The sequence below is a fragment of the Anguilla rostrata genome, chromosome 1 (genome assembly GCF_018555375.3).
Source record: "Anguilla rostrata isolate EN2019 chromosome 1, ASM1855537v3, whole genome shotgun sequence".
Taxonomy (NCBI): Eukaryota; Metazoa; Chordata; class Actinopteri; order Anguilliformes; family Anguillidae; genus Anguilla; species Anguilla rostrata.
In genome coordinates, this window is record NC_057933.1 from 62880598 (window position 1) to 62895368 (window position 14771).

Here is a 14771-nt window from a genome sequence, read left to right on the forward strand (position 1 = left end):
CAACTGAACCCTCACTAACCCTAGATGATGCTGCTGCTAATTAGGCCCCGCCCTGCGGGGCTACCAGCCACAGTTGGTGCTGATGAGGTCGGGATTCCATCACCTGACCGTTGGGCCACATCCATGCACTAGAATGAACAGGATTATGAATCCTTTAAGCGGACGTGCTGCCCAGCAGATCACACCTGGAGTATTTGAGATACGTTCTGGCTTGAGAAGGAATGAGGCTTCAGTATGTCTCAGGTCATTTAAGACTGCTGAGCTGCACGGGTGCTGCCTTTCCTGTGTCAAAAAAAAAAACATTTCATGTGTCGTTGTTTCTTCATGTTTCACAATCCAAATCCAAAACATTAATCCTGAAGACAAAGTTCACCAGCTGGTGACAGAGACATGGAGACGGTTTTCTGTCTTGTACAGGGATAGGGAGTCAGTGTGCCCCGTGAGATTCTGGAGCTCTGCAATTTCCTTATCTCATAAAGACAGGGCAGTCCTGCCTGTATAAACACTCTGGAAGCAGAGTCAGACACTGGAATTTGGTACTGAACTGAGAATTTCATGTGTTCATCTTCAGGCGTCACCCAGAGTTCAGGTGGACGAGGCTTTGATCGCAAAGCTGGCTGAGAAACTGCATAAAGAGGACCCCACGCCTGAGATATTTGATGATATCCAGAGAAAGGTGAATATTTATGCTCTTCTTCCAAATAAGATATTCTCAGGAAAAAAAGGCCTTATTGATTCAGTGTTGACTCTTTCCAAGGACGCAGTGTGTGTAAGAATCCACACGGGGCATAAGTAATAACTCAGGAATTTGAGACTTCCAGTAGGATTGGCAGTGCGTATTAGGTACAGATCCCGGGTGGGACATTGCAGCTGCACCTGCCTGAGATGCCGGAACACCCAGCCTGTCTTTATTTGTGACAGAATAAGCATTTCTTTTGCATACGTTCATAAATCTAGCTCTTTAGTTTTGTGCGCACACCATATATTTTTGGCTGTTGGACCAACAGGCAAGGCATTTAAATAAAGTGTCCAGCAATATAGCTGATAAAACACAGTTTAAAGGACCTGTGCAAGCACGTTTTTCTTTTTCATTCAAAGTCACAAGATAAAGATGCATACTGACTTAAAATTTATGAAGAGATTTGCTTTGGCTGCAAAGTATTTTGTACCAAACACTATCACTGGAGGTCTATGGATACTGTCTGCAAGTTCACTTCTGAGTGGCAGCCAACAAAACAGGTGCAACACTGATTGGTTAAAATGTAAATATTGATTATATGTTGTAAATTATATGTTATAACAATTTCCAAATGACCTGTATCAAATCCTCCTGTAATGGGCAACAAAGAACTTGCTGTTGCTTACTGAGCCTTTCATGATCGAGAAATGAATTAAGGAACCTGGACTGAAAGAATAGGCCTAATGTCAGCATTTGTTGTTTTAGCGTAGGATTATTTTGATTGCTGAGCGGCTTTAAGCCGTGTAAGTCAGGCCGTGCACACACGCGTGCGAGGTTAGACGTGCGCTGAGCTCTTGATTGACGGGCCCAGGTGTACGACATGATGCTGCACGAGGAGCGCTTCTACCCGTCCTTCAAACAGCACCCGCTGTACGTGCGCATGCTGGCCGAGCTGGACATGCTGAAGGAGCCCAGCCTGCGCGGGTCCGACGACGGGGAGGGAGGTGAGAGAGGCCCGCCTCCGCACAGCAGCGCCTCCACGCGCCAGCGCCTCCACACAGCAGCGCCTCCACACAGCAGTGCCTCCACACGCCAGCGCCTCCACACACCAGCGCCTCCGCACACCAGCGCCTCGCGCCCGTAACGCATGGCCGTGGCGGCTCCCAAGTGTGTGCGGTGGTGTCTGTGACTGCAAAAAAATGACCGTCTGGAACATCTAAAAAATGACTTCAATCTTGTTCACCGTAATTGCTTGGTACAGATAAATTGGTCATTTCAATTGAGTAGCAATTCAGTATTAACTTTATTAACCATGTAGGGAAATTTCTTAGCAACATTCACAAAAAGGAATAGCACAGCACCACATTCATATTGGATGTCATGTTGTTTATATCTTAGAATAGTCTAGATTGACTTCTCCCTCCAGCATTGTTAGGAAGCCATTTTTACTCCCTCCAACTTTATTAGGATTCCATTTTTACTTGTTCACCACACTCTTTAAATGGACCGATTTTTGAAGACCAGCATAGACCATGTCATCTCTTCCATCTATGGCATGATTGTATATTCTTAAAATGGATGACTTTGAAGTGACAGGAAATGAGGATTTTGATGGCGTCAGTGCCAGAGTCAGTCCCACTCAAACTGCACATGTCTTTAGAGATGGGACATGAATGTTTATTGAGCACAAATAAACAAACGGTCCAGTTACTGCCCATTACTGAGGGCACTACATCAGTTGGAATATTGCCTTTCTTCAGGAAATAGAAAAATTAATAGACCAGATGCAAGGCAATTTCACATGAACCTCACCATTTCTAATATTTCAAAGTTATGTGACCAAAGAAACATGAGAGACCACAGTTGAAGGTATCTATGCATATCTTTAGGATTCACTTTTTATACTGTGATTAATAACAGAGATATTATTTGTCTTTTCTTTCCCTTCTCAGATAATGTTATGGCAAAGTTTTATTTGAAATTATGGCCCTGAAATCTCTGATGGGTCTCCCCCTTGGGCATCAGTTGTATTAGTTGCAGATGCACATAGTGTCTGTGAATTTTAGATTTTGTTTAGAAAGCTTCCCACGGCTTTATAACGTTCTATCTTGGTTTCTTACTATAAGTTTTTCATTTTTATTTGATTATTTCTGCCATGGGAAATTTCCAGTGTGAGATTATGACTTTTTCTGAAAGTATTTTTCCTTCCCCCAAATGTTTTCTTTCTCTTAAAATGCTCGATATCTAATTTCTGAATTCACTTTTTTTGTACCTCCACAGAATCATTTAATGGATCTCCTACAGGAAGCTTAAATTTGGTACGTAGCCTTTCCAAACTGGCCTGTGATCAAGCGCAGCGGATGTAATTCAGTATGTCTGCTTTCCTAAGTGACATGGCTAACGTTAATGGACGTAGGGGCAGCAGTGTGATATAGTGCTTTGGGATCCAAGCTTTTGACCAGAGGCTTGTAGGTCTAGATCCCAGATGGGACATTAGCATAGCTTCTTTGGGAGAATGTCCAGCTGTATAAACTGATAATGTGTCAATTATAGCCGGATTTTTCACTAGTGTAATAGCAACAAATGAAGTCATATTTTCTGTGTAATAACTGTGTTCTGACTACCAGAAATAAGGCAATGGTGATGAAACCACCGTGCTTGCTGTTAAGTTATAATCTGCAGGGGCTAAGAAGGCTGGCGGCTATGTTAGCCCTGTCTCCCCACCGCAGCGGACCTGGGGTTCTGACATAGCGAGGGATTCCTCTTGGTCATAAAGAACAGAGCGGAGAGAGGGAGGGAAGGAGGGGGACAAATGCAGGGTTAGAGAAAGGGACCGCTGTATGTCACCCTGTCTGCTGCAGAAATACTGCTGTTCCGTGCGGTTGGAACTAAAAACCAAGCGGGGGTGGTGATGTCATCCATTTACTGTGGGACCCGTAGGATTTCTGTGAGAGTTATTTAAAATATGCAGCCTGTGTGAATCTTGCTGTGCATGTTTATGTGTCACATGTGGGCGTTTGTATGTGAGTGCTGGTGGGGGTGGATAACTTGAATTAAGGGACATGTAGAAGCTGGTCTTTCTTTCAGCGTAGCGTTTTCTGCCTTTTTTGAATTTCTCTGTAATAAACCCGTGTGTTTTTTGCCCCTTCAGTCATTGGACGACCTCTCCAATGCAAGTTCGGATGAATCAATGCAAATTCATGCTTTTATTTCCGATACTGGTATGTGCAGATCACCTGTTTATGATACATATTTTGTTTTATATTATTTCATCAATATATATGACTATTTACCAGATGACAGTAATTGTATTTACAATTTTGTTATAATTTCATTCAATTACTATATTATGTTGCTGGCAGCAGTTAGAGTAATACTGCTGCATACTATACCTTTCCATTTTTTCACTAATCAGCTCCTCTCCATTACTGTATTGTCACTATACACCATTCTCACCTTTTCCTGAGTCTAACCAATCAGCATCAAACGCCTCTCAACCTCTGCCTTTTTTTATTGTCATGCATCATGACATCACCATTCCATCATCTTCACCGTTTACTCTTTTCTTTTTTTTTTTCCTTCCTTTTGTCCTTCCTGCGCTTGCATCCGTCCTCGCACTGTCTTCCGTCCGTCCTTCCCTCCGTCGTGTGCTTCTCCCCGCTCTGCTTGCGTGCCCAGTTGCTGACACTTGTTTAAACCAAATTCATGTGGCAGGAGTGTGCAATGATCACGGGAAGACTTATGCACTGTACGCCATCACCGTGTCCCGGAAGGCTCCGGACGGCAGCGGGGACACCTGGGTGACCTATCGTCGCTATAGCGACTTCCACGACTTCCACATGCGCATCACAGAACAGGTCACTACTTCTGAACGTCTGCCATTTAACTGTGATTTTCTGTAGCTCTTAAACGCTTCGTTATCGCTGTGTTACTCATTTCAGCAAGGCTGCACAGAGCAGATTACCGCAAGACCTTTTCAAAGCTATTTTACAAATAATGCATAGGTCCTTTTGCTTCAAATTTGAAAGCTTGAGCTAGCTATATAGGACCTTCTTTTGTGACATATTTTTATTATTATAGTTTATGGAATTTGAAGAACCATAATTTTAATAATTTTACATTTTGATTAGTGTGAAATAAATGAATGAATAAATAATAAATGAAAATGAGCGTTAATAATGAGAGTTTTTATTTTTTTCCATCATCCACGCCCGCCAGTAAAAACTTGAGTGTGATTCTTTATTCCCCCCAGTTTGAAAGCCTTGCTCCCATCTTGAAACTTCCCGGGAAAAAGACCTTCAACAACATGGACCGGGACTTCCTTGAGAGGAGAAAGAAAGACCTCAATGCTTACCTGCAGGTGAGACAGTCTGCAGCAGTTTGTCTGTAAATGACTGTAGGTTGTCTCAATGACGGCTTACAGCTGACCTTGTACACACAACACTTTGTGAAGATTTCTTTTAAAATAATGGAACGCCAAATGGAAGTAAAACGCTTGTTGAACCTGCAGCTGTTGCTGAATCCAGAGACGATGAAAGCGTGTCCCACGCTGTCTGCGTATCTGTGCGACTTCCTGGAGAACAAAGCGTACAACAAAGGGAAGGGCGATTTTGCACGAAAGGTCAGAGCGCCCTCTACTGTCCATATGTAGAACACTTCCACATTAACACTCTCGGTGGTGGTCAACACGGTTTACTGTTGCACATGTCCAAGGGTCTCATAAAGTCTGGTATCCCAGCACCTGAAAAGTATACTCATGGAAAAAGCAGTTTAAGGTTGTTCTCCATGGAAATATAAATATAATCTATCATAGACAGAATGTACAGCATGCCACATCTTGTGGACTACTGCTTTTTGAGAACAAAATTTATATGAAAATATATGTCAGGTCAGGGGTTCAGCCCAATAAATGATTCAATTAAAGGCTTGTTTTGAACATAATCATCATTTTAAGTAAGTTTGGCAATGCGATAAAGTTTGATGATACATTCTGACGGGGAACAGGTATTTCTCATCTAGGGAACTGGACAGATACGGAAGAGTTATTTTGCCCTCAAGCAGGGCACTTAACCTGAAGTGTGTCCGTTTGTCCACTCACTTAAATGGATGATGTGTGACAGTGTTCTGATGTTGAGCTGACAGAGATGAACCCTTCTGACCCTCAGATGGACACCTTTGTGAACCCCCTGCGGAACTCCATGCGGAACGTGTCCAACGCTGTCAAGTCCCTGCCGGACAGCCTCGCCGAGGGCATGACCAAAGTGTCCGACAACATGGGCAAGATGTCCGAGAGACTGGGCCAGGACCTCCGGCAGTCCATATTCAAGGTGCCTTTAAACGGACAGCCGTGAGTCCTGAATGCTAGTCGTACAGCGTGGCCGTGCGGAGCACCTCACTGCCCAAGCTGCCTGTAGCCCTCTGTGAAACTGTGTGTGTTTTTAGAGCATTTCACTTTACATGGATGCAGTGGCTGTGCTTGGATAACAGGCCACGAACAGCAGTGGTACTGACAGGGAAAGTTGTAAAGGGCAGGGTAAGGATTTAAGTAACTGCCTGAGTTCCTGAGCGCTGGGGAATGTGTTGTGGAAGTTGCGTTGTGGACGCGATGCGGGCGAAGGGTTCTGTGCTGTAAGGCCGATCTCGCCTTCCTCAGGTGCCCCCGATGATGCCGAAGTCGGACATCAACTCGGAACACTGCAGGGTCTCCGCGCAGCTGGATGACAACGTAGGTACAGCCGCCCGCCCCGGCCCCTCCCACGCACCCCCCCGGCCCCTCCCACGCCCCTCCCTCCCTCCCTCCCGGCGCTCGTCTTTCGGCGCGGCGGAGGGGCGCTGGCGTGGGAGGCGGGGAGTGTGCACAGCTGTGCGTCGGAGCGCTGGAGCTGCACCAGGCCCGGGGTCGCCACGGCACCGGGGATACATTTCTCACTGCGTATCTCACCGGGGCTGGAAATGAGCTCTCAAATCCACGCGCGTCTGCGTATGCACATATTTTAAGGCTTACCTTAAATGCAGCGTCGTGGTTTTTCTCTGGCCGGTTATGAAATGCCTGGTGCTTTAGCCTACGGGGGGTGGGGGGTGTATTCTTTTCCTCATAGAACACCCCCCCCCTTTTTGCTGAACCGCTCCAGCAGTACGTGCCAAATGAGCGATAAACACCGATGCGCAGCCGTTTGCCCAAACGTGACATTTAAGCATTCGAATTTGGTAATGTAATGTATACGCGGGGCTCCGATAGGCAGGACAGGCCTTTAGTCCCAGGTATTAGCACGAGAGTATCCTGTCCCCGGAGAGGGCCTGGCGGGCGTGGCCCCGGGCAGCCGGTAGCCCTCTTCAAAGCCGCCGGTGACCCCGCGGAGCCCCAGAAACGCCGGCACTTTCCCACTGTTTGGGTTACATCACCGATCGTCGATGGAGAGGGGGCCGCTTTTATCTCTCTCTCCTTGACCAGGAGCGAAGGCGTGCAAGATTAGCGCAGATTATATGCAGATTTGTCATCGTCATAAATCCACAGCTGTCCGGGGCTTCACATTTTTATTTGTCACTTCAAAGCATTCTTCACTGTCTCTCCCGAGTTTTATTGTTTCCCCCCCCCCCCAACTGACAAATGTCTTTTCGCTTTCAAAGGGGAGACAAAAAAAAAAAGTCCCTGTCCTGTTTTGCTTCAAAAATATTATGTGCTGTATTGTATTTATCTAAGAGCTTTGGCCTGCTGGATGTGAAAGAGTTTACTGATTGTGGCGATGACGTTAAATTGCCGTGCGACTGTGAGCCGAGATGACCTTTGACCCCCTGAAGGTGGACGATAACATTCCACTGCGGGTCATGCTGCTGCTGATGGACGAAGTGTTTGACCTGAAAGAGAGGAACCAGTGGCTAAGGAGGAACATCAAGAACCTCCTGCAGCAGCTCATTCGCGCTACCTATGGAGACACCATCAACAGGTACAGCACGCGCAAGCACCCGACACACAAACAGTGTGGAAACATCATAACAACACGCTGTTCATAAGCACGAGGGTAAACGTCCAGTCAGTTCATCCTGAAGGAATATGAGCCGTCATAAAACTGTACTTTTAAGAGTGTGACACTTGGCACTGTTGTGACATTGCTAACTTGATGTGGTATTTTCTGATATCTGTTCAAATGACCAAATTACATTACATTGCAGGCATTTAGCAGACGCTCTTATCCAGAGCGACTTACACAACTTTTACATAGCATTTACATTGTATCCATTTATACAGCTGGATATATACTGGAACAATGCAGGTTAAGTACCTTGCTCAAGGGTACAACGGCAGTGTCCTACCCGGGAATCGAACCGGCGACCTTTCGGTTACAAGCCCAGTTCCTTACCCACTGTGCCACACTCCGCCCCAAATGTATAAGGAATGGCCCTGACGCTTTACTGTTTCAGATAATATCACAACCCCTGCCTTCCGCAAAATAACCTAGAAACATGCATGAATGCAATCTGTCAAATGACTGAATTCATCATTTCTAATGATGGAATATCTGATTTCATTGCAGAAAAATAGTCGATCATGTGGATTTCATGACGTCTCCAGAGCAGGTGGCTGACTTTGTGAAGCGCTTCAGGTAATCAGCACTTCCCTTCCACACGCGTGGGTATTTATTTAAATCTCCTATGTTACATTCATCACTCACTTTTCACACCTCTCACAGAGACTCCTATTGGCCCAATGGGATCCTGGCAGAGACTCCGCCCCGCAGAGACAAAAACATCCGCATGAGGACCAGGGTTGCTGCTAAAACCAGCCTGCTGGGGATAATGCCAGGTGTGTGTGCGCATGTGTACGTGTCTGGGTGTCTGTGTGTCTATGTTGTGAGTATCTGCATGCGCTTGTGTGTCAGGGAGAAAGTGAGCAAGGCTGCGTGAGTCTGTGAACTAGCAAGGGGTTGATCATCTGTTGTCCGGTGTTAAATACTGGCCAGAGCTCTCTCCCCTGTTCCCTGTTCCCAGCACTCTGTCCTTCGGTAGCGTAACGCATTTTCCCGCTCGTTTCCCTTCCCGTGCGGCCGCAGACGAGCTGAAGCACATCATCGGCGCAGACACCACCCGGAAGGGCATCCTGCGCGTCTTCGAGATGTTCCAGCACCAGCAGCTGAACCGCCGGCTGGTGTACGTCTTCCTGGAGGGCCTGCTGGAGACCATGTTCCCCCAGTGCAAGTTCCCCGAGCTCTTCGCCAAGCTGCACTCCTGCTCCGAGCGCACGCACAGATACTCGCAAAAGCTGAGGACAGCGCAGAAGAGGTGACGGGCCACCGCCACCACCACCAGGGGGCGGTACGGAGGGAGGGGAGACGAGGGGGGCCGACATCACTGCCCAGAGAGCGCCCCCCTCCCCTGCCCTCCGCACCCTGTAAGCGAGCTCTGAATCATCGCGCCTGTAGCATGGAGTTTTCGATGGGTCTTTGTGGATCCCAAGCTGCCAGAGCCAAACCACTGAAAAAAACTTCAGAAACTATGGTGCTGGACAACTGCTGATGGTATCAGATGTTCTTTCTGTCCATGTTTTTACTGTTTCCTCATTTTAAAAGTTAGGTGATAGTTTGAAGTGTGGGACAACCTGGCCCCATATGGTAGGTTCCTTCAGACTTCCACGGTATGTAGGCCCAACGTAGTTTTTGCAGAGGTGAGGCACAAGTAGAGTAGTACCTTTAGACACTTTTTATTGGATCAGAGAGTGGTGCTGAACAACAAATGAGAAATCAGAATGGTGAGATTGTATTGAATGGACAGTGGTGGGTTTGCACCCTACACCTGCTTTGGTGGAATTGGTTTTGGGGCCTGTAGAACCGGAGAGAAGGTGAACTTGCATTTAAAACATTATTCCGGCCCAATCTGCATATCCTGTTCAGTTGCATTTTCACAGCTGGGATTTCAGACGCCAGTTCATTTTAAATGCATTCATTCATCCTTCAACTAATTACACAAAACATCTTTGTGGCCAAATTTTGTAGCAGGGAGCCCATCAGTGTGTTCCTGTGGTAACAGATTTAAGTGAGTATTCTTCCCTGACGTGTTCATTTTAGTCGCTGTCAATCCTGTGATGGTGTGTGAGAGCTGGGGTGAAAAAATACTTGATTCATTAATTCCTCGCAGAGTTAAGGAGTAACTGCCATAGCAGTTGGACTGAATGCCCCTCGCATATCAGATGCAAGAATTTTGTTTGAAGATTCTGCACATTCCTAGTGTTCGCTTGGATTTCTGAAACGGGTGTTGGGGCACTTTCACATAAAGTATAGCATTTAAATACTCGTGGATAACTTTTAACCAGTGTAGAGCCTAACAGGATTTTCACACTACATCTTAGCACCAACTGCAGCCGATACATGAGAGGGTGAACGGCTGTCCTCTAAATACCGAGTGTGAAAGTGCCCTTTGACTTAAAGTACCGTTAAACACTGGGGGGGGGAAACCTGCTTAATATCTTAGATTCCAGTGAGAAACGCAGGAGAAATCACCAACTTCCTAGAGGTGACTGAATCCATTTGACCTGTTGTCCAGGGATTGGATTTTGATGCAGATAAATGTTTGTGTTTGTTTAAAGCATACTGAGATATGCTCTAAAGAATGTAACTCTCGGATGTAAAATATCTGTTTGTGTCCTTTTTTTAACCCGGTTACATGTTGTAAAACATTGTATGCTTGCAGATCTGATTGTAAAGATACGTTTGTAGCTGTAAAATGGGGAAAGTCCCACTTGAGTCAGGAAAACTGTGCCACTGATAGATAGCGAATCAGCCTTAATACTAAACGAGAGTTTAGAGAATTGAGATGCGCTAGAGGTTAGAGACCCTGGCAGACTACTTCAAATGCATAGATTAAAATACCAAATTCTGTGTGTTTCTTCATAGTATTAGTCATTTTGTGCAATATTTTTTTTCTTTCATGCATGGTTATCAGAACAATTGTACAAAAATATTTTTGGATAGGCATAAAAGAGAGAACAAGTTAACTGGCACTGAAAACTCAACCAGTTACATTCCGCTTGTCAAGTTGAGTTTAAGGACTTGTTTTATAAGTCTTACATTTTTTCACTCCTCTGTGACACTTTTATGAATAATGGACATTTTTCATCTGCGCATGGCTTACAGCACAAGCATTCTGATGTGCACATTGAAAATAATTTCAGTACGTAGTTGCAAACATGTACAGTATGCAGCATAGACGGACATAAAGCATACATGTCTGCAACTCATACTGTGCGTCGTAATTGGAAGCTTTTACTTGCTTCCTGTATTACACAGTAGTAGATATCCAATCAGAATGATAGTTGATTCCACCGATATGTGAATACCTGGGCAGTACCTCCAATTAGGTGTGAGGGGGAAATGCCCAATCCCAGGCTGCATTGCAACTCACCCCCTCTCTGCCCTCTGACCTCTAAATTTGAGCCTTCAGTTTGGCCATAAAGTTTTATTTTATATGGTGAAAAATCACAGCACTTGAAGATCATGTGAGTAGATTAATTATACGGGAAAAACATCAATAAAACCTAGTGCGCTTAACTATGGTGGACATGTATTTTATCATACTAACACAAATAATACACTAGTAATTATTAAAACTTTGAAAAGAAAGTAAATAATTGCATATTTACTTTGCATTGAATAGCTGTGCTATATTTTTATGGAGTATTTATCTTACTTTTTATCATGTATGTCTAATAAAAAGTACCCGTTTAGATTTTTTTTTGTTTGTTTTTTTTGTAAATGTATGGATATGGATTGCACTGTGTTGATGTGCTTAAAGGCAATTCTGAAGAGAGTTTCAGACCCAACTCTTACCCGCTGCTTCTTCTCTCTCCCTCACCACCTAAGCGATCACTAGCTAAGTAATCACTTGAGGGGTTCAGGGGTTGAGATAGTGGTTTGGAATTCAGCCACAATGTCAAGTGTCTCTTGACCCCCCCCCCCCCCCAAGACCACCTGGTCCCCTAGGATGTAGGAGTTTTTTCTTCTTTGTTTGAATCACCCTGTATATATGAATTTATGATAATTAATTGTGCATATCATTGTATAGTATCTGTCAACAGTGTGCCTAAATGTACTGTCAATTCTATTTTCTTATTTTTCTTTTAGGAGCAAAAAGTTAATCAGAATGTTATGGTCATTTTAATGGACTGAAAAGGCCTCTAAAAAGATTTCTGTTTGCTCAGTGCTAACAACGAATTCAGTATAACACTAATAAAATGTTAACTTAAACGTTTTACTGTGGTTTTTGTTAAGACTCCAGCTTAACACCAAAGCCTAAAGTAATTTTCTTCGCATTTCACAATAATAACTCGGACCCGCGGTCTGTTGACGGCCTTCATCATTTCCATCACCACAATTTCACATTGGTTAGTTTTTCAAGGTTGAATAAATACTTTATATCAATTCGTCTTAAACAATTATTCAAAGGGTCAAAACGTAACCGGGCTGTTTTTGATAGCAGTTTAATGAGCAGCGTCTGACTATGTCAAGTTGCCTACAGGAGAGAAGCAAGGAGCGGTATTATGTTTGAAAATGCAAAGCTATAATTTAGCTTCGCTATAACTCGCGTTCCTCTCTCCACCCACCACCGTGCTAATACAGCAGCTGGGAGTGACCGGCCGGGTGACACGTCTTTCATCCTCTGATCTGAATTGTCCAGCTGTTCGCCATTCATCACGCTGACTGCATGAGAGTCGCGACGCCCCCACTTCCCATCGAATACGACATGGTCGCGCGCTCATCACTCCTTAATGTACTACGTGTCCGCGGAGCTCTATGTAGGCTACGATTAGTCCCCTACCGTCCATCATACGTAGATACCGTGAACTACCGTCCGTCATGCAGGCAATGTAACGCATCCGTTGGTTCTATAAAAATTTAACCTGCAAAAAAGGTGTGTTAAACCAGACTCCCCATAGACTGAAGCAAGGGTGCTCTCCTGAAAGCAGCATGACCAGCGATTTTAATGGATTGGGCCGATTTTGAAGAACAACGATGAAAACATTTTAATAATTCGATTATGGTCAAAAAGGGAAATGATTCAGAAAGATAATTATGATCACGTGTAAATAATCATCTGCCAGATCGCCAGAACATAAAGAAAGTGTGTATCGAAATTGATCCATTATTTGTTTAATATTTAGGACATCAGTATCATCAAAACATAGAGCTTAGTGGAAAGCTTGGAGTTTATTTATCATGTAGGTGAGACCTGGAGGAGATGGGACAGCTTCAGCTGAACAGAGTCTGATCTACCCCACAAATGACGCAAAGACAAACATGCAAAAGCCCAATGGATGCAAAGTGTGGTTGGGAGCGCAGGTGCCTTGACCGAGCGTGTCTGAGAAATTCGGAAGGTCAGAGGCTGAAGGGGTAAATGCCAGGGCAGGCTGGTTGCTAATCGGATGCGCGGGGAGGGGGCATGTCGGATGACACCTGTTTTCACCATCTCAATTTGTTTTCTCTCTTCTCTCTGCATTTTACACCTCTTAATTCAATTTGTGGGGATCCTCCCTTCTGGGCCTGCCCCAGCTGCCCCCAGTGAATGCACATTCCAGCTGGTGTTATTGGGAGTTTAGGGGGCTTAGGGCAGATCCAGGAGGATTACCCCCGGCTGGGGAAAGGAACACCACCACTGCCACCTTATCCCCCTCTCCCCCCGAAACTCAAGACTGCCAGTGAAACCTAGCGGGCATATCCCAAATACTTTCTCATCATGCCCCAGCTCACAATAATATACTCAGATTGCACTACTTACTGGAACAGTTGCTTGTTCACAGGGGGGTAATAACTGCTCTGGTTGTTGTTATTTCACCCCAGACGGCTTTGTGTAGGATCCACTAGATGTCTGAAATGTTGACATTAAAAATACTTTTGAAAGGAGCCGGCTAATTCAACAGACTTAGCATGTAATAACCGTTAGCCTCTGGAACAACCTCGTAATGGGTCAGCCGGCTGTCAGTCGCTTTATCATTGTTCTTATGGTAACCAACCCTGTTCCTGGAGATCCATACCATCCTGTAGGTTTTCATTTTTATCAATATTTAATTTTTATTCTCTTTTTTATCTTGTTTTATGTTTGCGCCTGGCATAACTGACTATGATTGTTGTGTTTTTCTCTGTCTTCCTTTGCTTTTATTATTAAGTTGCATTCTGTATGAAAGGTGCTATATAAATAAAGCTATTATTATTATTATAATTTTAATAAAGCACACCTCATTCAACAGCTAGAGATCTTGTTGAACTGCTAATAAGTAAAGCCAAGTGTGCCTAATTAGGGTTGAAATCTTATCTTACAGGATGGTAGATCTCCAGGAACAAGGTTGGTTGCCACTGCTGTAGGAAATTGAGTAAATTTGTAATAAACCCTATGAAGGTTTGATGTCCTATACTTGGGTGTTGTAAGTCTACAGCACCCCTACTGTACTAAGAAGGAAAGTTTAGAAAGGTATCGAGTTACACATCTTGCACAACATACTTTTGATAGTCATTATTATTTTTTTTTTGACTTTTTAAAATGCATTAATAATTTTATAACAACTGTATGAATTTTAAAAAATTATAATATCTATTCCCTACAATATGCCACGTTCGGAACACACACAGCCTCTCATAATGTCTGGGTATGGCATTCATTTCCTGGGTGAGAATCAGCCCTTTGTGCGCTGCTCAGAATGTCATTCTTGTGTGGCAGATCTTGGCACTGCTAAACATCGGCATACACAGTACTAAGTACTGTGTGTGGACTGTGGTATTTCTGCCATCCAGACAAATCATCTTCCTGCTTCATCAGCTGTTGTATGTACCGGTTAACATTCCATACCCAGCAAGTTACGCATTGCTTACTCTAGTAAGATCATTTTAAAAAATCAAGTAGATATATAGCAAAAGAAGTGCTTTCAACTTTTAAATCTGCTTCATCTAAAGAAACTATAATAACCATAATGCTCAAAATAAGTCAAGTGAAGCCTGTTGTTGCTGTGAGTTTCATGACGGAGGACTACAAAACTACTTTATCTTTAAAGGAAATTACATGTATTGTCCTAACTACTAAAAATTAGTAGTTAAGATATTGGACTGGTTAGATT

General features: G+C 44.2%; 1 protein-coding gene across 4 annotated transcripts in view; it reads left to right on the plus strand.

The window, feature by feature from the left end:
• Positions 1-11913, plus strand: part of snx13 (sorting nexin 13) — a 26248-nt gene extending 14335 nt beyond the window's left edge. For 2 of the 4 annotated variants that reach the window (XM_064348294.1, XM_064348323.1), the window contains exons 14-26: positions 572-676; positions 1551-1683; positions 2960-2997; positions 3831-3900; positions 4394-4536; positions 4932-5033; positions 5184-5300; positions 5845-6006; positions 6333-6404; positions 7478-7623; positions 8212-8280; positions 8368-8480; positions 8728-11913. In XM_064348294.1, coding sequence (XP_064204364.1) covers positions 572-676; positions 1551-1683; positions 2960-2997; positions 3831-3900; positions 4394-4536; positions 4932-5033; positions 5184-5300; positions 5845-6006; positions 6333-6404; positions 7478-7623; positions 8212-8280; positions 8368-8480; positions 8728-8960 — 1503 coding nt within the window. In that variant the 3' untranslated portion in view covers positions 8961-11913. Of the gene's footprint in view, positions 1-571; positions 677-1550; positions 1684-2959; positions 2998-3830; positions 3901-4357; positions 4537-4931; positions 5034-5183; positions 5301-5844; positions 6007-6332; positions 6405-7477; positions 7624-8211; positions 8281-8367; positions 8481-8727 lie in introns of all 4 variants that reach the window. The other 2 variants (XM_064348312.1, XM_064348304.1) reach the window with 1 other exon arrangement.
• The last annotated feature ends 2858 nt before the right edge of the window (positions 11914-14771 follow it).